We start from the raw sequence: 23329 nt of genomic DNA on the forward strand, positions 1-23329 counted from the left end.
CGTGTGTGTGTGTGTGTGTGTGTGTGTGTGTGCGTGTGTGTGTGTGTGTGTGTGTGTGTGTGTGGGGGTGGTCGGGTTTAGCTTATCTCTGTACTCTGTAATCTCTTCTCTTTGTTTGTTTTCCAACTCCACAGAAGAGGAGGCCAAACCAAAATTCAAGTAAGTAACACTAATAGATGAGCACACATGTTTGTGCTCATCTATTACCACATGTGCTATCTCTGTACCAGAGATGTTTTCTTTGTTATCAGTGAGAGAAATGCAGCTCAGTTAAACTGAAGAGATTGGAAGAAAAAAAAAATCACCAAGACACACTTGCAGTTTTAAGTTCAAGTTAAGAGCAGATATCTTTCTGCTGACTTATAAATCACTTCATGCTCCCTTCTGCTGACAAGCTCTATTGAGATGCTTATTACATTTTGAAGCAGGACTTGGTTCCTGCCCACACTGCAGAGGTGCATCAACATACATTCCTTTATAATTATGATGTCAGTGTAATGCATGCTGGCCAGCATGCATTACACTGACCTGACCTGACCTGAACCACATGGAAAACCAACAGAGTACTGTCAAGAAGGAGACGAGAAGCATAAGAACAACAATGCAGACAAAAACTGGACTTTCTGATCAGCAGAGTCACCAATAGGCTGAATCCATGCCACTCTGCACTGGTGCAGTAATTCATGCTAGAAGCCCAGCCCAGGTATTGGATGTATAATATGTTCTGCAAAGAACATGGGTAAAGTTTACAGTAGCCAGGCATTGATGCATATATAATATTTTTATTATTGATCTGAAGTTTTATTTGAATTTTCAGTGGGGGTTTTTTCCCCCCTTTATCATTAGCTGCAGGTCTTATTCAATTTAACAGAAAATGCTGCTTCAGACGCACCTTGTAGTGTTTACAATTTTTTCCCCCCCGACTCTTTAGACCATTTATTATGCCCAACCTCATCCCTCCCAAGATCCCAGATGGGGAGAAGGTGGATTTCGACGTAAGTAACACACGTCTGGTTTCAGATTATCGATCGAAAGCACTGCTTTTACGTTTTATTTTGCTGTGAACTTCCTTTTCGATGCGCCTTCAACGGTTCTGAATGCGTGCTTCCGCAGGACATACACCGTAAGAGGATGGAGAAAGACCTGATGGAGCTCCAGACTTTGATTGAGGTTCACTTTGAAAGCAGGAAGAAGGAAGAAGAGGAGCTCATTAGTCTCAAAGAACGAATTGTGCGTGCCCTAATTACGCTTCGGTAGGAGATGAACCAATTAAACCACGCAGCAATAATGGCAAAGCGCTACAATCTGTTTCAGGAGAAGCGCCGCTCTGAGCGCGCGGAGCAGCAAAGGATACGCAGTGAGCGAGACAAAGAACGTCAAAAGCGACTTGAGGTTGACATGTGCTGCTGCCGCTTGCACAGCTAGTAACATGTACTAATTTTTACTGCTGATTATTTTACTCGTTTGGTTGTACGTTTTTGTCTTCCAGGAAGAGAGGGCTCGTAAAGAGGAGGAAGAGGCAAAGAAGCGAGCAGAGGACGACGCAAAGAAGAAAAAAACCTTGACCAGCCTCCACTTTGGAGGCTACATGCAGAAGCTGGTAACAAAATAAGGATTATTCAAAAAAAAAAAAAAAAAAAAAAAGTCTAAATCAAATATCAACGCATTCACAAAGCGTTTCGTTTTCCCAGAACGAGAAGCGAAGCGGTAAAAGGCAGACAGAGAGGGAGAAGAAAAAGAAGATTTTGAGTGAAAGACGTAAATCTTTGGATGTCGACAACTTGAGTCAGGAAAAACTCAAGTAGGTGGAGAGAAATATTTTGCCGCATAAACCGAACGTCTCGTCTCATTTCTATAAGTACTAACATATAATTATGAAACCTCACTTCCCAGGGAGAAGGCCAAGGAGTTATGGGAGTGGATGTATGAGCTGGAGGCGGAGAAGTTTGACCTGCAGTACCAATTCACCAGGCAGAAATATGAGGTGCCTGTGTGCATCAGTTTGCAGCTTTTTTACATCAAGTAAAACAAAACACATTGCCACAGTAACATTTGCCCCCTTTTTTTTTCTTCTTCTTCTTTGTTCCAGATAAACGTGCTGAGAAACCGTGTCAGCGACCATCAGAAAATGTGAGAATCTATCTCTCCTTTAAACCAATAAACACGCTGCCCTCATGTCAAGCCTCCACTAGCCAGTCGAAATGAACGTCACTTCACATACTTGCTGCAGGAAAGTCTATTTTGACTCTGTAAATGAGACCTAAGCTGACCTTTTTGGCCACCAAACATCATTGATGCCAGAAAAACCAACACTGAACATCACCCTGAACGGCCCATCCTATTGGTAACATATGGAGAGGAAAGCATCATAATGTCGGAATGGTTTACATTTCAGTAATTACAGTGAAAATGGTCGGAAACACTTGCAACCTAGCATTGACTCGGAGGGTCGGAATAAACATGTAAAAACATGTAAAGTTTTCTATCTGATTCATCGCCTACTTCCTACTTTGTTTTGAATTGTAACATAAAATACAAACAAGCTTCACTGAAGTTTATAGATGAAGTTTGGGAAAAATGTGAGGAAGTTTGAGGGGTTTTTGCACAGCATTGAAGTAGCTTGCGAAGCATGATGGGGTGGGAAAGACGACTTTTCGTTTTCCTCTTCAACGCCCCATGCAGACAAACAAGCTCAGCCTGAATCCTTAACCTCATGAGCTGTTTTTTTTTTTTTTTGTGGTTTTCACAGATCCAAGAGGACAAAGAGAGGCCTTAGGAAATAGATGACCTGCTATCCAGACTAAGTACCTAAACCAAGACCTGCCGTTATCGTCACACCCAAGTCACACCTTTCTCCTCGATGGGACACTTTCTAGTGTGTTGCATAATACCATATATATTCAGTTTGGGTTTTTTTTCAGTTACATCCTTGGAACAGTGAATAATTTGTAGGTGTAAATAAAACCTTATTTTAAAAAACAGCTTTGAGCTTTTTTTTTTTTTTTTTTTTCCCCAGGACAAGTGACTGCAGGTGCATGTTTTCATTTAGTGACACTGGAATAAGTGCCCCAAGTCGAAAGTGACTAATATCGTAGAAGCCAAGAGCAAAGTCGGGAACGGACAATCTTCCTGCTCTGAGACAGGCTCGGACACGAGCGACACTGATGCACCTTGGAATGACGCCCAGACATCCACCCTGCACGCTGCTCTCTCCCCTCCACCGTACACAGTTGAAAGAGAATGAATCATCCTCATTTCCATTTCCTTAATCTGGGTGGGAAAGTGTTTCTGGAAGAAGCTCCTCCTCCAACAACATTTCAAAGTGTCAAATGTGTCAAAATGATTTTTTTTTTTTTTGTACATCAGCTCCACGGCATTAATGACAGCAGGTTTTTGCCCTTAGGAATCTGAAACTAAAAACGAAATGGAATAAAACCGTTAGGCACACAGAAAACGTAAATTGTTCACGCCACTGGATTATTTGTTTGTGTACGTTTAAAAATGAGCAAATCGTGCACACGAAAACTATTTTTGAAAACGGCAACAACAACAAAAAAAGTCTCCTGTTTGTCTATCATAGTTGCACTCTTAGTCAGAGAAAGGCACGCAAAACCACAGGAACTCTCCTGGAACGAGAGCCCGGGGCTTAATTAGTTGAAGATATCAACCAATAAATCTGAAAACAGACACTAAACTCTAAACACACACAACAAATACGGTTGTGCAGTCATTTCATTTGTAAATACTGGAGAAGTTGTGTCCCAAAGAAACAGACAACCTTGACGTTCTTCGTTTGCATAGCTGTTTATTTTTGCATGTAAAGTAACAACAAAGCTCTTAATAAAATGTAACATACACAATTCTCAAAAAGAAAAAAAACAAACATACCAAACAATACTGAAGGTGATCGAGCCTAAAGGCAGAGGAACCTTAAGACAGCCAAGTATGAAAATGTCCAATGTCTTTCACTTTGGGTTGATAGAGGTGACGACCACCTTAACAAATAGCTGAGATGTCTTTTATCGTTTGTTACACAACCTGCACCAACAGGAAACATGTTTGTTTTCTTTTTTTTATTATTTGAAGACATAGACAGCAGCTCTGTGATAAAACAGATACCCTGTAAAGACCCCATAACTCTGTAAGGTTGCAAGAGAGAAAACATGATACGAGTTGGACAAAAAAAAACAAAACTAAATTAACCATCTCTGTGTCTTCCTCCTGCCTGACGATTTGAGCTTAGCTCATAATTCATTATGCTTACATAAAAGGGAACAGCCTTTTTTTTTTTCCCCAGCTCTTCTATTAGCTAAATGCCAACATCCCACATCGCCGGCTCCACCTGCCATAAGGCAGTGGCTGACAGGCCTGACTCTTTGCTGCTGCACAAAACTCCTTTGAATGCATGACTCGCTCATGCCACCGCTCATGCTACCACTTTGCCTCTATTTTTTTTTTCTGGTTTTTCATAAAAACTCAAGTCAATGTTGAAAAAAAAAACAAAACACAAACCTATATCAGAAATACAAATTACACAATATGCACTTTCGATGACAGGGCAATAAAAACAGAAGAGTCCCCCTCCCCTCCCAGTACTGCACATCTGAAGAAACCTAGAAGTATCCGATGAAGACCACTGATATAACTGAAGTGAAGTCACTGCCTGGTGTAAAGCATAAAATCATAAAATCAGAAGTGGCATATTTATCACTTAAAAAAAAAATTATCCACAAAAATCGAAAAATAAAAAGAAGCTTTGTATGCTATATAAAAACACTGTAAAATTACATGAATGTGTCAAGAGATGTTTTGTGTTTCAAACAGAATTGGCAACATGTCAATAAACAAGCTTTAGCAGAACAAATACGTGCATTTTTTTACTTTTAAGAGAGGCCAGGCTGAAACTGTTGGTTAATGTCTGTTAAGAGCCAACAAGCAGCTAGAGTCAAATTGCTCCTTTGCTATGTCACACTCCCATTTAGTAGCCACACAATGCCAGTTTGTCCCGACCCACTTCCATTTCAAACCCGGAAGAAAATTATGTTTTTTTTTTTGTTTTTTTTTCTGAAAATGTATGATATTTTTGGGTCTGATAAGCTGAATCTTATGTATGTTATAAATCATTTAGTGCAAAGAGATTTTAAAGAAGTTGGGATTGTTGAATAAAAAATAGAATTAATGTTTGTGAAAATCTTGAAAGAGTGAAGCTATCATTTCGTCACAAAACAAAGCTTTTAGAGGAAGCAATGGGTTCAAACTGGATGAAATGGCAAAGAAGCAAAATGAGTAGAAGCCAGATCCATATGTGAAATATGGACCTTTCACACACTGATAATACCATGTTATATGCATGTTTTTTTTTGTCATAGAATAACATGTATACACATATATATATATATACACAATTAGAGAAACATAGCATTTTTAACATCAACAACAAATACATTTTTTATATGTGAACATAATATTTTCTGACTAATCTGTTCATGATATAAGCTGGTGGTGTACTTATTTTGACCTCAAACTGAATCTTTTTCGTATTATTTTTGCTTGATGTTACTAAAAACACTTAATTCTCCACGTGCACATTTTTAAAAAAAACAAAAACATATTTCTTAACTTTTTTCATGTTTCTGATGTATATGCCAGTTCTTAACATCACCATGGATGTTCTAGCCACACTAGTAACTGATAACATTGTAATATTTCACAGTGATGCAACTTGTGACTCTTAAGAATCGCTGCACGTCACAATCCATGAAGTGGTTATGTGTATTGAAGGCTGCATGAATTAGGTTTTAGCGCCAACGCTCGCCTACCTCCCACACTTAGCCTACCGAAACGCACAAACATTTTCAAATTAAATTACAACTTTTGATCATTGGCGAGGCTAAACTCTCTCCACTCTAGATACATAGTGTTTGAAGGGCATAACTCATAGGCTCTTCCAACAAGGTTGGCAGTGAAGACTTTAAGGGTGTGGCTGCAGGAGCTTCTGATCAGGCGGGTTTCCTTCTGCAAGCACAGGCACATAGAAAGAGAAAGAAGCAGCTAAGAAAATAAGCCCTAATACCTTTTTTGATTCGTTTGGCTTATATTGCCTACATGGGAGATGTCAAGTTTGAATGAGCATTCAGAGGCAGGCTTACCTCTTGTTAATTTTGGGGCAGACATTCATCGTCGGAGTCCTTGATAGCCGCTATGGTTGTTGGATTGACAAAATGGAATCTGTCGAATTTCAGCTGCAGAGAGCAAAGTTTGGAAGAAAATCAGTTCGACTTCTGTCACCAGTGCCACCAACAGAGAAGCAATGTACAGTGTCAGCAATTTGAAAGAGCCTCTGGGAGAGTGAGAGAATCTGCTGTTTCTCCACCCTGCAACCTGCTCTACTTGTCTGTTGAGGTTTTATGACATCTGAGTTTGTCTAATAATAGTTACATAAGTATAACTATTTGCGCTCATGCAAAAATGCTCTGCAGAGAACATTTTACTTTCTTCCAATCGGCTCAATTTCCCCAAGTGGTTACACTTCATCCTCCTCTTTGCTTCCCTCCGTTCTTCCCGCCCACCTCCCCTCTGCTACAACTTTCTCCGTAACCGAGAGGATTAACCAGCCTGTATGCCAGGATTCCAGTCTTACTGTTTGTGAAATGACCAACATCTTGGGCGTGGTAGAAGGAAGGAGAAAGTGTCTCCATGAGTCAGGGGAGTAATTAAAAACACTCACCAAACTGCTGAAACCAGACATCTACACCAAATAATTATAATAAAAAAACCTTCTTTGCCTCACTGTCTAGAGTCAAATCAGACCAAACGTCTCTTGTTTTAGGTCAGTTAGAATGATTACAATTATTTTTTATTGATTAAATGGCACAATAATGAGAGAAACAATACGAACAAATTATTAGTATTATCGATGGTTGGACATTCTCATTATGTCTGTACTTGCATATAATTATTTGAAAAATCGTGCCCAAGGATGTACCAGACATTTGCAGCTTGGCTGGTTTCTTTTAACTTTCACATCGTGTCAAACAAGGCCACAGGTGCGTTCCACCTGTGGCCTCCAAGTAGCTTGGAATCAGAAAAACTTCTGATTTTTGGAAATCAGAAGTTTCCAAAAAAAAAAAAAAAAAGCCATCATTATCTGAGATTCCCCTTCTTGTTTCAAGGCAGAGTAATCATTCTGCATGTAAATTTCTAATTTTGAAGACATAAATAAATCATGTTAATCACATATTCCTTATGCCTTGTTGCCAAAGTTAGCAAACTGATATGATATTAGTATTTTAACTGAGCTAAAATAATGAGATGTATGGTCTTATCGGAGGAGGGTGCATGTGTTTCTATTCGGTGTGTGTGAACATCTGCTTTGAACTGTAAGCTGGCCCAAGTTCATGTCATGTCTGCTGGAGAGGAAAAGGCCCCTAATCAGGTACATGTTAAATAGTGATTTATAAATTTACATGTTTAATGGTGCTTCTCAGAAACTTATTTGTCCACAAGTTGTGTAGCAGTTTTGAGGCTGCAAGGGATCCAGCGTCGTTGGCCCTATAACAAAGAGACAATGATCAGTTGGGGAGAGCAAAGTGAGTAAGTTTATGGAATAGCTGGAAAACAAACAAACAAACAAACAAAAACAAACTCACTTTCTCTCACTTATATCCTTCAGTGCCGTAATCAGATTTGCAGTCATGGTGTTCTTGGTGATCTTCTGGTCTACCAGTAGCAGTCTAGGTAACACGTTGCAAACAGTTGCAACACTATAAGGATCTGCTTCTTTTGGCCAGTCGGGTTCAGTCAAAACCTTCCCAAGTTCAGGCAAAATCTTCGGCGCTACAGAGAAGAGAAATGGTGAAACCTTATTTCACATAAATGAAATTCATGACATTGAGTGCAGTCAGTGTATGCTCCATAGACACACAGGTGCATCTTAATAAAGTGAGATATTTTTGAGATTAGTAGAGTGCGCAGGTCTCCTCCCCTGATGGAAACTAAAATCACCGTCTCTGATCGAACACAATGACAATGATTCCCCAAAGCATCACTGTCGAAAAATTCAAACTGGACCTCTGGCAACTTGGATCCACCGTCTCTTTTCGCTTCCAGCGGACCCTGGGACATGCATTCCTAAAAAAAACATCTAAATTTACTCTCATCTTAGAAGATGAGGTTTGACAAGGCCAGTCCATTTACTTCTTAATGAACGTGTTGTGACTCCTGAAGCTGTGACTAAATTCAATTCACTCATTGTGAATCTCCCCCTCAAACATTTTAGCTTAATTTGGTTCACAATCCTCTTGATGCTGTGGTTATTCCTGTGGCTTGTGTGCCTTTTTTTAAGCTAGATTTTCTTTCTTCTACTTAGTTTTCCATTTACATGCTTGAACCGAAAGACAGTTTTTTCTAAAAAGAGACTTAGATATAGTTTTTTTTTTTTTTTTAATATGCATGTTTCTCAGTAAGGGTTGCACAGTATCATCACAATATCAATGTGCACATTAATAATATTGGAATCAACTGATTGTATTGTCATATTTGTTACCTGTGAGTTATTTGTTGTAATATTTAATTTAATTTGGGGTTCTCAGGTGTGAGTCATGATTATCATTATGAAGAAAAAAAAATCCATTAAGGAAAATTTTATACATCATGAATATGACGCATAAAGGCGCAGTTGGTAGAAAGAAGGTCCTGGGTTCGGTTCCCGGCCCGGGGTCTTTCTGCATGGAGTTTGCATGTTCTCCCTGTGCGTGTGTGGGTTTTCTCCGGGTACTCCGGCTTCCTCTCACAGTCCAAAAACATGACTGTGAGGTTAACTGGTATCTCTAAAATTCCCCTGATGTGTGAATGTGTTGTTGTCTGTGCATGATTGTTTGTCTTGTCTGTCTCTGTGTTGCCCTGGCAACCTGTCCAGGGTGTGCCCCGCCTCTCGCCCGTTGACTGCTGGAGATAGAAACCAGCACCCCTTGCGACCCTGAAAGGCTAAGTGTGTTAGAAAATGGGAGGATCATGAGTCTACCATGGCTTTCACATCTGGAAACAGTCCATCCTATTTGAAAATAAAGGTTGTTTCTTACCCATCTGGGATTGCAAACTGGGTGTGCGAGACATGTTATCCAGAAGAGAGAGATACATCTTTTGAGTAACTTGGGACCGCAATAGACTGGACAAGAGACAATTGTTCGAAAGTTGGTTGAACAAATGCTCACTCACAGCTACAGACCTCTGAAACACAAGACACGTAAATACATTTCAGTTGTATGTACCACTTCAGTGAAGCTGTCCATATTTACACCACTTATGCAATGAGTTCATAGTGGAAATTTACATGGATTTAGTTACATGGATTTAGTTTGTAACATCTCCTACTACTAACCCAATCTTTGCTTGCAGTGAGGTTCTGCATGGCACCACAGCTGGCCTCTCTAATGACATCGCTTTTAGACGACTTGAGCAGCTCAACATACACATCTATGGCTTTTGTGTTGTACAACCAATTCACATGTGATCCCATGGTTGTCTCATCACTGCCTTCTCTCAAGTCTTGCGGTGGGTCTGAGAAAATCTGAGCAGAGAGAAAAGCAGTTTAGGACCTAAAATGCGGTCATCGTGATTTGGGACAAGCTTCTTGGTTAACACCCACCTCTTCTTTAGTTTTTCTGCTTCTAGGACTGAAGCATCCAACTGTGGGGCTTTTCCTACCCTCAGGATTATCAGATTGAACCTCTGCTGAGGATGTAGCCTCCGGACACTCTTGCCATAGTTCGTATGTCAAGTTATGGAGGGTGCACACACAGTTCTCCACAGGCTATAAAATGAAAACAAGAAATAAAACAGATTATGCAGGACAACATGTCCTAAAGTAATTTTTTTCTATAACTATATTTGTTAGTTGAGTCATGTAGCAACAGGCCGTCAGCAGTCCCTGAACCAAAATTAACACAAAGGAGAAATACTAATAAAAGGGATTCTACATAATAATGAAGTTTGGTAAATACTCCAACCATGCAGGTACATTTAAACCCAAAATTATTCATACTCAATACTGCAGAAGTACATTTAAAGTGATATTTTAGTCTACCAATATGCTTCTTCTGACTAGGAGTGACATTAATGTTCCAGAGTTGCCAGGCCAGAGTCCGCACTGATGGAGAATCTGTGAAGGGAGCTAAACCCTCAAAGACTTGTTGCAATCACATTGCGAAAAATAAATTGTCAAAATAGCAATGGCAATGTGCAAAAGACTGATCAGCAATTTGATATTTCGATTCATTAGTAAGAAGGTTATAAGAATTGTTCTACATTGCTTTTACTTATAAAAATGTAGATAAAAACAAAAACATTGTTTTAAATACAATATTCATTTTAAAATGTTGTTTTTTTTTAATCCTTTGAACTATGCATGTCCCGACTAGAATAAATTAAAGTAAATGTACATCTAAATTTGCCAGGAGTGTGGTCAAGAATGGACCTAACTGTGTGGGAAGACTAACTTGAGGTTTCAGTTATCTTATGTATGTGAAGATTAAAATCTACATGCATGCAGTACTTTCCCAGGAACATGCACATATATTTATTTTAGCAAATGGATGCTTCCAAGCAAAATTCAGAAAATGCTTAAAGTGTAGAATGAACACATTCTGTGTAAGAAACACGAGAGATGTTCAACGGGATTAGGGAGAGAAGTAAAGAGGAGTCTTGAGAAGTGAGTCATCCAAATTCAATGGAAACAAACAGGACCAAGAATAAAACGAGCATCTGATGAACAGATAGACTTCCTTCGATGAGGAGGTCAGTGAAGCAACACTTCATACAAATCATTAAACTTCACGTGCTGCCACCGACAACGCAGTTCAGGAGTCAGTTATTATAAGGCGTCACTAAATCAGGCAACACACAGTAAAACACTAAATCCAAAGATAGAATACAAACACAATTGCTTGGACTATTGATTAGCTTTCTCACAGAAAAGCACTTTTAGACAACTACGAAATAGGTTGCTGAATAATTGTTTGGCAACTGCTCGACCTCACTGCCTGATTGAAGCGACACCGACAATGACGGATGTGACGACGTGTGTTTATTTACGCTTACCTTGTCATTTAGTCTCCCCTCTTTCTCGCATGATAAAAGGTATGTCACCAGGGCCTCAAGAAGGTTTTCACAATTTCTCATTTTTTCCCTGTGAAATTTTGTGCCGCTGCTCAGGTTCCTACATGCACATCATTAATCATTGCTCATTATTACGTGGTTTCATGTACATGCACCACACAAATTGTCAGAAAATGTAAAAACAGATTTTCAGTTCAAACTCATTTTAATGTTGAAGATTACCTGAGGAAATACCAAAAAAGAAAAAAAAATAGTTATAATAGCATTTATCACAGGGAAAAAATATTTTCATATGCAAAAATCCTTCTATGTGGGTAATTTAAAAACGATTCTCCAAAGAGGAGCTGAGCCATAGTAACGTGACAAACTCAATGGAAGGTCCTGCAAAGATCTGATAGGCGTCAAGGGTGCACAGCCGGTTATTAGGTTTAGATGTAATTACTTTTTCACATATAGCCTATGTTGTTTTTTTAATGCCTTTTTTCCCCCTGATAAATGGAATATTTGAAAACTGTTCTTTGTATTTACTCAACTTTGATTTTACCAGATACATTTTGATGCTCTGAAAAATGTTACAAATGCAAACACAGAAGGAAGAAAGATATTTACCTCAAGCAGCCGGTGGCAAAATAAAAGACTTCTGAATCTACATGTTCTGAGTCGTCCTTTGGGATGCTAAATGGCACCACCACATTCTTAGTCAGAGCGATAAGTGCTGTCAAAGTTAGCTCATTCTTCAGTTCGTCAATGGAAGACAGGTTCCAGAGTAGGCCTTTTTAAAAAATGCATATATATATATATATATATCACTGTTTTAATGCATAAGCATTTTACACAACTACTAAAACACTTTTCCTAATCCCACAGTTCTCATTGTTCCTTTCTAATGTGTAAATGCATCATTCTTTCAACAAATCTTAACTATTAAGTCCAGTAAAATGACTATCTGTGTCTTTAGATTAAAAATAATTCTAAGCAGAGCTGCATGATTCATCATAATTTCACTGTGTATAACACCACAACCATAAAGGACTAGTGGGATTAAATATTTGGTAGGCCATAACTTAATACCCACACCTGATTTACACCTTAGAGACTGAGATGCTACGGATCAGCTGGTTAATTACATGTAATCGTCATAATATTCAAAAACAATATAACAATGTCCTGTTTTCTCAGTAAAATTCCAGCCTTAATTTTTGAGATCAGGCGTCCCTACCAGCGAGTTGCCTCTGCGTTTCAGTAGAGTCTGTCTTCTTCATTAGGTTCAGGATCTTAGCTATGCCACCGCATTTCTGAACTTCCATCTTGTTTTCTTTGTGCTTGAAGACGAGATTTCTCAGAGCACCAGAAGCAGCCCTTTGTAAGTTTGTGTTGTCGCTGTCCAGCATGTCCACCAAAGGTGGAATTCCTTCATACTCATTTACCTGCAACAAAATTTGCGATTGGGAGACAACCTGTTATTTCCGGTTTATGATTAGAGTGATTTGTCAGGATTTTTTCAAAGCTGCCATTTTTGATGAAGTGACAATTTTATTCTCATCAGAGAGAATAGATGTATCTTTTCACAATCAACATAAAGCTTTGATTCTGTTTAAAAAAAAAAAAAAACTTAAAAAAAATATTAAAAATCTAGTTCCTGTCATTTCTAAGTATGAACAAACTGACAACAGTATTCACTAGCCTGTCTTGCAAAGCACTCCTTCCCCTTGGTGCAACTAAATGCCATTTTTTTCTTTTTTACATTTTATGTGATAAACACAAAGTATGCACAGAGCTGCGAAGTAAGAGGAAAAGGGTAAAGTGTTTTATTAGAAATAAAAAAATTTAAAAAGTGTGGCATGTATTTGTGTGCAGTCCCCTGAGTCTGTTCCTTTTTATTGGATGTTTACCTGGTCTGCATATCTAAACTGAAATGTTTCATTATTATTCATGGCAAAATAGCTCAAACTCATGGATGGAAAGCATTTGTGAAGATAAGCTGTCAAGAGAATTTAGCAACTAATTTTACACTAGACTTTGGAAAAAAAAAATTAACACAGAAAATTCACTTTGATCTAAACCATTCCATTGTACATTAAATGCTGTGTTTCTGCAAACACGCCTCCACTCGCCCAGTGACAAAAGACCCTACATTGTATGCGATTCCTTCTGGGAACAAGATCCATGCGGTATACCAACCTTGTTTTTGGCTGATTCGTCACTGAAGCAGACATGTTGGATATAGTTGGCCCCACGTAGCTGGCAACTCTCATCAGTACTCTTCAGGAATTCCACGGCTTCTTCTAGGGTCATATAATCAAACATGTTTCCTGTAGAGTTGAACCTATCAGAAAACACATAGGAATTGAAGACAGAGTTGGCAATTATCCGTTCAGAATTTAAAAGAGGGGGTGAGGGGAAGAATGCCTAATAAATATAACGAATCAAAGCAAAAGGCAAGGAGTAAACTAAACTCACACGGACGACTGCTCGATTTTGGACACCTTAATGGAGCCCATCTTGCCATCGGTTTGAGACTGGTTGGAAGGTGGCCGGACAATTTGCGTTTGACTCTCGGTGGAAGACGGGCCATTAATTGTCGAACGGGTCTCTTTAGTAACTTGAATTTGGCTTGAATTGATCTGCCCTTTGACTTTCTAGAAAAAGAATAATAGTGAACAAAATTATTTCGGTATTATTTTGGGATCGGGCAAGAACACTGAAGCAAGAGCTACTCACCATGCTAGGTGCTGAAGCAAGACGACCTGAAATAAAACTGGGGTCACTCTGACTGGGTTTCAGCCCATTGGAGCTTTTTGTCCAGGATGTGGTGTTGACTTGTTCCATGTTGGAGCCGACTAATCTTCCCTTCGGATTTTTAGTTGTTAGACTTCGGCTCTTCTGAACATTTATATAAATTGCAGAGCAGAAAAGAACAGAAGTTATTGGTTATGGTCCCAAAAATGTGAGAAAACAAATCAGAACTGAATGAAACAGTTTTTGGCTGAAGACTGCAAAGATTCCTAGGGTGTGTTATTGAAGATTCTCAAATTGATCTAAGCAAACTCCCTTCTTATCCAAAAACTGTGTGCCACAGAGAACTAACTTAAGAGTCAGTCGGTTATTGAGAGCGACTCTGAGTGAGTAGATGACAGAAATTCCTGTTTTAGTGAAAAGGTGTGGTTGACCCCATTGCTGGATGTGATGCTGTCTTCTACAGACTGTGACCAACTACATAGTACAGTTTAATTTAGTGTTTTTGATCCATGGGTGTTTTTTTAAGCTCTGTTCCTTCTTTTTCTTATAAGGCATTATTTGAAAAACTGATTTTTAGCATAAAACAACTTTCACAATTATTGGAACAGCTGGTGAACGTTTCAATGTCAAGGTAGTTCAAAGTGATTTAAATCATAAAAACATCATACAGTCATCAAGTCTGAAACAAGCAGTAAACATTACACTTTGCCAAATATCATCAAGAAAACACATACATATGTTGATCAATGTTCCAGTCACTGCTAATCAGAGGCAGCTGTAAGCAGGCGAGATCTTAGCCTTGAATTAACTGAACTCTGTGTTTCAGCAGTTTTGCAGTTTTCTGGTAGGTAGTTTGAGATTTGAGGTGCATAGAAGCTGAATGCTGCTTTCTCCATGTTTGGTTCTGGGGATGCAGAGAAGACCAGAACTAGAAGATCTGAGAGGTCTGGAAGGTTGATACGACAACAACAGAGTGACAGCCAAAATACATTAGTTTTGTTAGTTTCATAATCTAACTTTTGTTGGTTTATAAACTTTTGCTAATGTTAATTCAATGTGTGGAAAGCATGGCCAACAGGGATTAAACGGCTTTGTTCACTTCCGCTGGTGTCATTGTTAAAACTACAGGTAGACTACAATTCTAAAACAGAAAATCAATGTGATCGCTCACAACTTCTCCTGTTTCCTGATTGGCCCCTTTTTTGGAGCAGCGTTGCACTGGAAGCTAATGGCCAGGCTAGCACACAAACACCCACACACATTATTTGAATATTCCCAAGTAGGACAGAGTAAAATTCAGAAGAGTCGGAGCAACACAAGCGATAAATGTCCATACAAACGTTGTCACACAAAAATGAAAGGTTTGGCAGGGAAACCATTTCCAGTAAAAACTTGATCAGTGAACATCAGTGGAGAAAGAAGCAACTTTCTCTTTGCAGAAAAGTCATTAATCAAAGTTCCACCTGTCTGCAGCTGACATTTTGACATATTTAATTTATCAGGAAGGAAGGAAGGTTATGTGAAAGTTATAGGGAGAGGCATGCACAGTTGATCTCCTGGTGTTTTAAGCCTGACATGCTGCTGAGAAAGCACACACACATATCACCAAGGGACTTGACAGGAAAAATTGAAAAAGATATTCAACATAGCGTCTGAATATCTTTAGCTTCTTTGAAGCAGTACTTGGAAACATCCACAGATCCAGCGAGTTGTTGCATGTGGTCTTAACTGGAACAAGCAAGATTCATTGACTGAATTATTACTGTATGAGAAATGCAATGGATATGCAGTGGGGTGAATGAAGAAACACAGCTCTGGAGAAAACTTAAGGTTTTAATAAAAGCCAGTTTAGCAGCTTTTAAACACGCCTCCCTTTAAGGCTGTGTTTCTCAGCTTCGGGCAAGTTGTCAAATAAGATAGACTCATATTTTACCGTAAAATAATTCTACAGCAGCCAAAAATTGAAACGTATGCTATCATCAAATGATCTTGCATGTACAATGACATTCAGTGTTTATAAAGTATTATCTAACAGAGGCTGTGGCTCCTAAAATAACAGGAAACTACAGAGATTACAAGATAAACGTCACTGATCTTTCTAGCTCAATGAGTCCCTGAAGGCAAGAATAAACTGAGATCGGCCACTGAATAAACAAGTTTCACTTCTGTAAAATATTAACTAAATGTATTTTGGGGGGGGGGGGCAAGGGGGGCGGGTTTCAACTCAGAAATTAAACGTATACATTTTTGTGGACTACTAATCCAGCAATGATGGCAATTCACTTTAGTACATTATTGTTCTTTCCTGGATTTCAGGGAATAAGCTACACATGCTGTTCAATATAGCTGAATATATTCAAAATTATTCTTCCTGATGTGCATGTTCACAGACAAATAAAATACGACACAGCATGATGTGTGGATTGTGAGCCTTCATCAGAACAGGCAACACCAACATGTTCCCTAGAAATGCCTCACGTACGTGCAAGCAGGCCAGGTCAGGCCAAATCCCCATAAATACATGCACACACCCAAACAAAGAGCCACGTAAACACGCGCTACTGGAATTTGGATTACAGAATAGTTCATCTCAGTACACGCATATCGAATCCAGAGTTTTGTAGCAGAGTAGAGAGTGACGCTTTTCTTTTTACACAGCTATTGACAAAAGCAAACAAACACACAAGCATGTGCATGGAAGAAAAAAAAATTTTATTTGTTTTTTTCTGCAGGGCATTGCAGCTACTCTGTTTGCTCAAATATCTAGCCATTCATTGTGTGTCAGTTATCAGAGACTGGGTCATTGAGGTAATGTATGCTGGAGGGAAACTCAGTCGAGCCTTTGCATGTCCGGCTCATTCTAAGGGAGACCCCAGCCACTTGTATTCAGGATCTTGTTCTCTTGATCATGATTCATGTCTCATGGCCATAGGTGAAAGTTTGAATATAAATTGACCGGTAAATGGAGACCTTAGCTTTTTGGGCTGAATCCCTACTTTACCACGACGAGCCAATGTGACACCTGCAAAACTGCCGATGTGGACGTAATTTGTCTACACGTCTCCTGCTCCAACCTTTCATCACTCGCGAACAAGACAAACCTCCTTCACTGGACCCTCAAACTAGAGCACAACTTGTTCAGAGTAAAAACCATGTCCTGATGCTCAGAGGAGGTGACTTTTTAATGTTCCGCCTTCATAAATATTAATCTTGATATCGCATAAGGGTCTCCTCAAGGATCCTTTTTGAAACACTTCAAATTAAGTATCTAATTGCTTCTCCGAACTCAGGTTATGAAGTATTCTATTCTCTCTCAATTATCTTCTTTCACTCAATTATCTTGTGAATCAATGGTGCTATAAAAATGAACTTGCTTTTATCAGCAATATAAATTATCTATCACTCAACGCTGCCATAATGTGAACTCAGAAAATTACATATTAGTTTCTCAACAACATGTTTTGGTTAACAGCCTCAGTAAGGATTTTCAACTACTGCTTTCGAGTAATAGCAACAGAATAGGAAGAAAACAAAAACATCTAGTTCGTCAAATTATTATTATTATTTTATGTCTTTCCTCAATGCAAGCAATTTGATTATTTTAAGTCTATTTCTAGCCATTCACCCCAAATCGGCTTTTAATGACTTGTTGCAGCAATTTGCAAGACATTTCTTCTCAATGTATATCCAACATAGTATATACATATATGTCGACACACAGACTAGTTGCCATCTCAACTAACAACAGTGCTGCTAATTAGGGGTGCTTCCCTCTCCTTCACTATTTTTAATAACCTTTTTCCTGACCTTATATAGTTGTCATAGCATTTGCAATTAGTAGCAAAGTCCCGCATCACTTTTTTTTTTTTACATAATACGAATACATTTAAGATTAAGCGCATTACATTGACAATTTATCAGCTAGCCGCAGTCATTGTTGCCCTCCTGCACGGATATGGGGGGGAGGGTGGAGGGGGTGGCAAGATCATGTGGCTGCAATGGGTCCATAGGAAATATTTGAGATAAATAATGTAGTGTTAAGGATGAAGATGAAATGAACCAACTATTCAACAGAAGTACTTCATCTTTGCCACTTTAACAAACTACAATATGGCCTTTCCTTGAAGAGTCTTTGAAAGAAGCAGAAGTCTGTGATCTGATTACCGACACATGATGCTGACACAGACAGAGAGAGAAACAGTTACCCTATTCTGGAGAGCGGCTGACGCGCTGGAGACGGAGCGGACGTAGGCGCTAGCTCCCCTATACTTGAACGTCCCAAAGTCAGAGGATTTTAAAGTCGGTGGAGCAGGGTCTGTGGAAATAAAAGAGAAATAAGAAAGTAAAACCACTGAATCCTTTAAAAAAAAAAAAGTTGATGCATACACTCCAAACCTTAGATATGGATTTTATTTTAATAGTCTGATGGTTCTAAAGCTAGAATGAAAAACAGACATGAAATCAAGTAAGAATCTAGAGGATGGATGTTGTAATCATGTCGTAGAGAGATGAGATGAGGTCTCAGACTCAGGACGACAGACTCACGGCTGTTCTGGGCCGAGTGACAAGATTTCTGCTTGAAAAACTGTTTCCTTAATTACCAAATTATTCAGAGTGGAAAAAACAGACTACCTGGCACAAAGAAAAATGCTAAATGAAGTAAAACAGTTTGTTTTACTAATGTGTGTTGAAATTAGGAAAAAGTATTTGAGCAATTGAGGAGTGAAATCAATTTTTTTTTTTTTATTAAAATTTGGTGATGTAACTTTGGATGATTTTAAGGAAAACAACTCTCGTGATAGAAAAAAAAGCTTAGAACAACTCTTATAGGTTGTTTTAAACTAAACACAAATTTGACTTAAACAGAATAGGTACTGTTTTAAAACAATTTTAATGTGTGAGCACACACACACACACACACACACACACACACACACACTTCTCTGTTTTGTTTTTGTTTATGAATAAGAACTGGTTTCCCTCTAACTTTGAACAGCTTGTCAAAACACACAATTTATAAAGCTTCTGCACCTCAAAACCTAAACATAAACCATATGACACGGTGCCTTTAAAACAAGCTACACGTTTTTTTTTTCGTAATCTGACCGACTGGTCAGATTACAACTGATAGAACTGATTCAATTCACAGAGGCAAATGTCTATTATTATGATTTTTGTTGATGCATTGTGAATTTGTATATACATTGCTTTAACATTTCTGTATGGAACTCTAAATGGTTAATGTGAGCTCCCAGATATGAAAGTTAAAAGCAGCCCTGTGAACTCAGATGTGTGTGCGGCTCCAATCCTTATTTCTTCCCATAATTCGGAGTTTGAGAACTGTGAACACACCAATTAATTACCTTTGAAAACATTGTAAATCGGCATATAAAAAAACCCAACATTTTTGCAGTTTATTTTCAAACTGAGATAAAATTAGGGATTTAAATTCTAGCTTCCAACAAAAAAAAAAAATCAACTTGTAAAAATGCATGCAATCAGTCATTTTACTGCAGCAGAAGAACTTTTAACAGTTTTCATTTGATTTTCATTTCTGGAATAAATTAGCCAATTTTGGATTATTTCATGTGATCTAATTTCATGTTGTGTTCACTCGCTTATTTTTCATGGCAAATATTTCACTATTGGTGACATTTGTGTGCATGCTCAAAGTGACTCTAAAACAGTAAAGCTGTCGCCGTGTAACTAAGCACAACTAATCCTATGTTTTCATGGCAACCTAAAATAAGCAGAACTAAATAGACCGCACTCTTTGTTTTTCAGATTATGCAAAGGTCGTACTCTTGTTATTACATTTATACATTTTATAGCAGCTCCCACCACTGCGTTTTGCAGGACAGGCTAATTCCAGACGTTTTGTATTCCTGGAAAATGATTGCTTTAATGATGTTTGTGTTTGCTGACTTGCTACCTGAGGGGGGGACCGTCAGGTAATTATAGTCGACTGCTTGACATGACATTTATAAAGTACAAGCAGCTTAAGTCTCGAAAAGTCTATTTTGCTGTTTCAACCTATCGAAACTGCGACGGTAGTTTTGTCAACATTTTTAGTGTGTGCGTGTGTGCGCGAGCGTCACTCCCACACCAAACTAGTTTGGACTAGAAATTGAACCCCCACCCCGATTTCATCTACACACATCAAACGAGTACCTAACCGTATCAAAAAAAAAAAAAAAAAAAAAAAAAAAAAATGTCTGGGAACGGAGCCAGTTTGGTGAGTGACACCTCTGGAAATTTGAATGACGCACCTTTCCTCAGACAGCAAAACTAAACCCGAAAACTTTCAAACTAACCTCCCTCCGCGAGACTTAAAATAACTCAAAGAAATTGGTTTCCATACTTGTGGGACTCGTCGTGCCGTTCTTGTACTTCGATTTGCTCCTCTTAATGCTGTTGACCTGGCTCAGCACACGTTGCTGTCCCGAGCTCAGGTCCTTGTCGGACGGCGTCATGAGCGAGGTGTCCCCCGCGCTCTCGGGCTCCGTGGCCGATCGCAGTCCCATCATCTTCCCAAACTCGGATCCCTGACCTGGAGCGGGTGGGTCAAACGAGTTCTCCAAACGAGAGCTGAGGCCCCGCGATGAAGAAGCGCAGCAACAACGGGTGCAGCGGATAAGCCAGAGAGCTCACATATGGTAAATGTTCCCAGAGCAGAAGGTGTGGACTCCACCCTCGGGGACCGCGCCCCTTCGAGGGCTAAGGAAAGTTCACATGCAGGTGTGGGGATAAAGGGTGGAGCACATGCAAGAGAGAGAAAGAGGAACCCAGTGACAGCCCATATTACATTGCAGTGCCTGCGCACATTTAAATACTTAGTTATGTCATTGTTGGGACCGTTGCAGAACTGCACAGTGTTTGTGTTTTAACTTGCAAACTATTCCAACTGAAAGGTGAACTGAGGATAAGAGGTTCAAAGAGCCGTTTGATGCAGCTGATCTTAAACAAATTGTATCAGTTGAACAAGTCATCAGAATAAAAGCAGTAGTGAAAATTAAAACAGCTTTTTCTTCAAATAAAAAACAAATCCCAAAGATGGAACTGTATGATGCAGTGTTGTGTTCAAGACCACCTAACCCGAGACCAAGACAAGACCAAGACCAACTTCGAGTACCACAACACTGGTATGATGGTAGGAAAGGACTGCATTATGTCAAATGTTCATCTTCCCAGCAGGATTTTTATGTGCACAGCCAGAGTTGCAGTGCATTAGTTTAGATCAAATCCATGCATTATCCATCAAAATTATTTTATTTGCATATGCGCTTCATTTAGCCTGCATAACCTTGAGACATTTTACGATGAAGAACCTGCAAATATTTTGGTGTCGCATAGTATTTGCAGCTGAAAGTGCAATTGGGGTTTGTTACAAGACGGACTTGACTTCTTACTGTCTGATTTGCACGTGAGGTAGACGGCATGAGTCAGACTGGGAGGAGAAAGAATGAAAAAAAAAGGGAGGAGTCAAAGGATCAAGGAGAAGAGTTAGAGCGGGAACTGTGCCGATAGGAACACATGCTTTCAGCATAACCCGACTGATTTGGCAAAGATTCTGCAGGTACGAGTTTCCCACCACACCCTCGTGCTGAACAACACCAAGGCAATAAATACCTGGGTTTCTGTTACTTACGTGCCAGTGAGTCTCCAAAAAAAAAAAAAAAAAATCGAAACTGCATTTGATGCCAAAAAAAGCAAAGGTTATATTCTGCCACTGATGCATTACAATCTAGAAGTAAATGGAACGGCATAGAATACAAGACCTTTTAAAATTGTTTAATTTTTGTTTTGTCATAACATCATTTGAGTTTTTACAATACTGCTGCTGCTGCATTATTGTCCTGCAAAACATTTGAAATGTGTTAGGTTGGGCAGCTAGTAGTTATGTTATGGCTAATGATGGCTGGGACTTTTAATAGCAACCAGTGGTATTTGCTGCATTTATGTTGTCCTTAGTTAAACTCTTCATCTCCAATGTGTAAAAAAAAACAATATTTAGTTCATGAGAATGAGATGATGTGTTGAAACTTTTATTTTTTGAGCAGGTAATGAAAGAATCTCCATGTTTTTTGTTTTTGTTTCATGTTCTAATTGCCTTGGTCCCAGATGAGCTGATCACAACCAGTCCAGATTCCTTTAGGAACTGTTTACATTTTTTGCTGGAGTCCTAAATCTGTTACCAAACCTGCCAATTTAAATGTCCATTTTGACCACTTGACTTGAAAAGACTTTGTGAGACTTTTCAAGAAGATGAGAGTCATTTCACTAAGGACTTTAATTAAAAAGTTGTAGGCGATTGTCACAAAAATACAATCTTCTTACCGTCTTGGATTTATTATTCTCTAAGGTAGTGATTATGTGAAACAAGTTCTGCGATATAAAGTGTTTGTTTTTTTTGTGGCGAGTCTTCATTGGCTTTAAAGCTATTGTGTTGGTAGGAGTTGCCACACAGATCACATTAATGGCTGCCAATAAAAAACATTTGGAAACTCACAAAACAATAACAAAGACCCAAGCAACCGCACCTATTACATATCACCAGTACTCTGCCACATTCCTCAGTTATTTAACACATTGTTTATTGGTTAGGCCTGTCGCAAAAAAATCCATTCGTGCAAATGTTTGTGATGAAAATTAATTAATCACAAACAAGCTCAAGATTTTCCATTTGCAATATTTATTGCTTTTCTCTGTTTACCAAAAACGTTGTGACAAATGTCTTCAGTCTTGTGATTTGGTCTCAGCTAGACGGTTTTGAAGGACATTTTATTTGATGTTTTTATCGTTTTATTTTGGATTTCTAAAATGTCTTCCAGTTCCAGTGTTAAATATTCCTTGGAATTTAAAGTTTATTGATCTTTGAGAATGTCTTCTTTCATTATTGTGCCATTACTATTATATTAATTGAAAATAGTCTCAAAACGACATTTTTATAGCTTATCACAATAACTTATGTGATAATTTATTGTCCAGCAAAATTTATAATCCTGACATGCCTACTCAATGTATGCTTGAATATCCAGCATGCAAGGCCAAATTTAAATAAAAATCCCTTAGTTTATGTGATATTAGCACTGAACATTTGTACGAACACGATTAACACACCTCTAAGCCCCTGACAATTTGAATTGCATGTACTTTCTGCAACCTGAACAGAACATAAAAGTAAAAAAAAAAAAAAAAATCCAATAACTGACTATTCATACCTTCCAGACCGAGACTTTGAATTTCTTCAAACTTAAGGAATGGTAGCGCTAACGAAAGTGCTGGGTAATCAAATAAAAGGACGAGCTGGGAGAAAACAAAAATGAAGGCAGCAAATCTTTAAGTGAGACAGGTTAAAACGATGCATGTAAAGAGAGTAAACGTCTTCAGGCAGGGTGTAATTTAACTCACTGCTTAGATAGACTGACGTTATAGCACCACCTAGAAGAAAAAATAAGCACTGCACTTTCCAGGG

General features: G+C 38.7%; 2 protein-coding genes and 1 long non-coding RNA gene across 11 annotated transcripts in view; 1 reads left to right on the forward strand and 2 right to left on the reverse strand.

Annotated features, from left to right (window-relative positions):
- The window catches only part of LOC107838256 (uncharacterized), a 16872-nt gene extending 15959 nt beyond the window's left edge, over nucleotides 1-913 (reverse strand). Inside the window, exon 1 of the long non-coding RNA XR_001664323.1 lies at nucleotides 361-913. This is a non-coding gene — a long non-coding RNA (uncharacterized LOC107838256). The remainder of the gene's footprint in view (nucleotides 1-360) is intronic.
- The window catches only part of tnnt2a (troponin T type 2a (cardiac)), a 7332-nt gene extending 4351 nt beyond the window's left edge, over nucleotides 1-2981 (forward strand). For all 9 annotated transcript variants that reach the window (XM_016680098.1, XM_016680099.1, XM_007568869.2 and 6 more), the window contains 9 exons: nucleotides 135-159; nucleotides 932-995; nucleotides 1114-1230; nucleotides 1315-1392; nucleotides 1490-1600; nucleotides 1692-1801; nucleotides 1894-1984; nucleotides 2090-2130; nucleotides 2750-2981. In XM_016680098.1, the coding sequence (XP_016535584.1) occupies nucleotides 135-159; nucleotides 932-995; nucleotides 1114-1230; nucleotides 1315-1392; nucleotides 1490-1600; nucleotides 1692-1801; nucleotides 1894-1984; nucleotides 2090-2130; nucleotides 2750-2783 (671 nt within the window). In that variant the 3' untranslated portion in view covers nucleotides 2784-2981. The remainder of the gene's footprint in view (nucleotides 1-134; nucleotides 160-931; nucleotides 996-1113; nucleotides 1231-1314; nucleotides 1393-1489; nucleotides 1601-1691; nucleotides 1802-1893; nucleotides 1985-2089; nucleotides 2131-2749) is intronic.
- A 2074-nt stretch (nucleotides 2982-5055) lies between these two features.
- pkp1a (plakophilin 1a) lies at nucleotides 5056-20559 on the reverse strand. The gene is made up of 15 exons (XM_007568873.2): nucleotides 20216-20559; nucleotides 18060-18169; nucleotides 13837-13998; nucleotides 13576-13754; nucleotides 13297-13441; nucleotides 12335-12542; nucleotides 11725-11887; nucleotides 11098-11215; nucleotides 9647-9811; nucleotides 9380-9568; nucleotides 9081-9228; nucleotides 7650-7836; nucleotides 7467-7551; nucleotides 6150-6242; nucleotides 5056-6015 (listed from the first exon to the last, which is right to left on the reverse strand). The coding sequence occupies exons 1-14, from the start codon at nucleotides 20379-20381 to the stop codon at nucleotides 6156-6158; spliced, it is 2112 nt and encodes a 703-aa protein (XP_007568935.1). The 5' UTR covers nucleotides 20382-20559; the 3' UTR covers nucleotides 5056-6015; nucleotides 6150-6155.
- Between the last annotated feature and the right edge of the window lie 2770 nt (nucleotides 20560-23329).

This window comes from Poecilia formosa, unplaced genomic scaffold (genome assembly GCF_000485575.1).
Source record: "Poecilia formosa unplaced genomic scaffold, Poecilia_formosa-5.1.2 Scaffold232, whole genome shotgun sequence".
NCBI lineage: Eukaryota > Metazoa > Chordata > Actinopteri > Cyprinodontiformes > Poeciliidae > Poecilia > Poecilia formosa.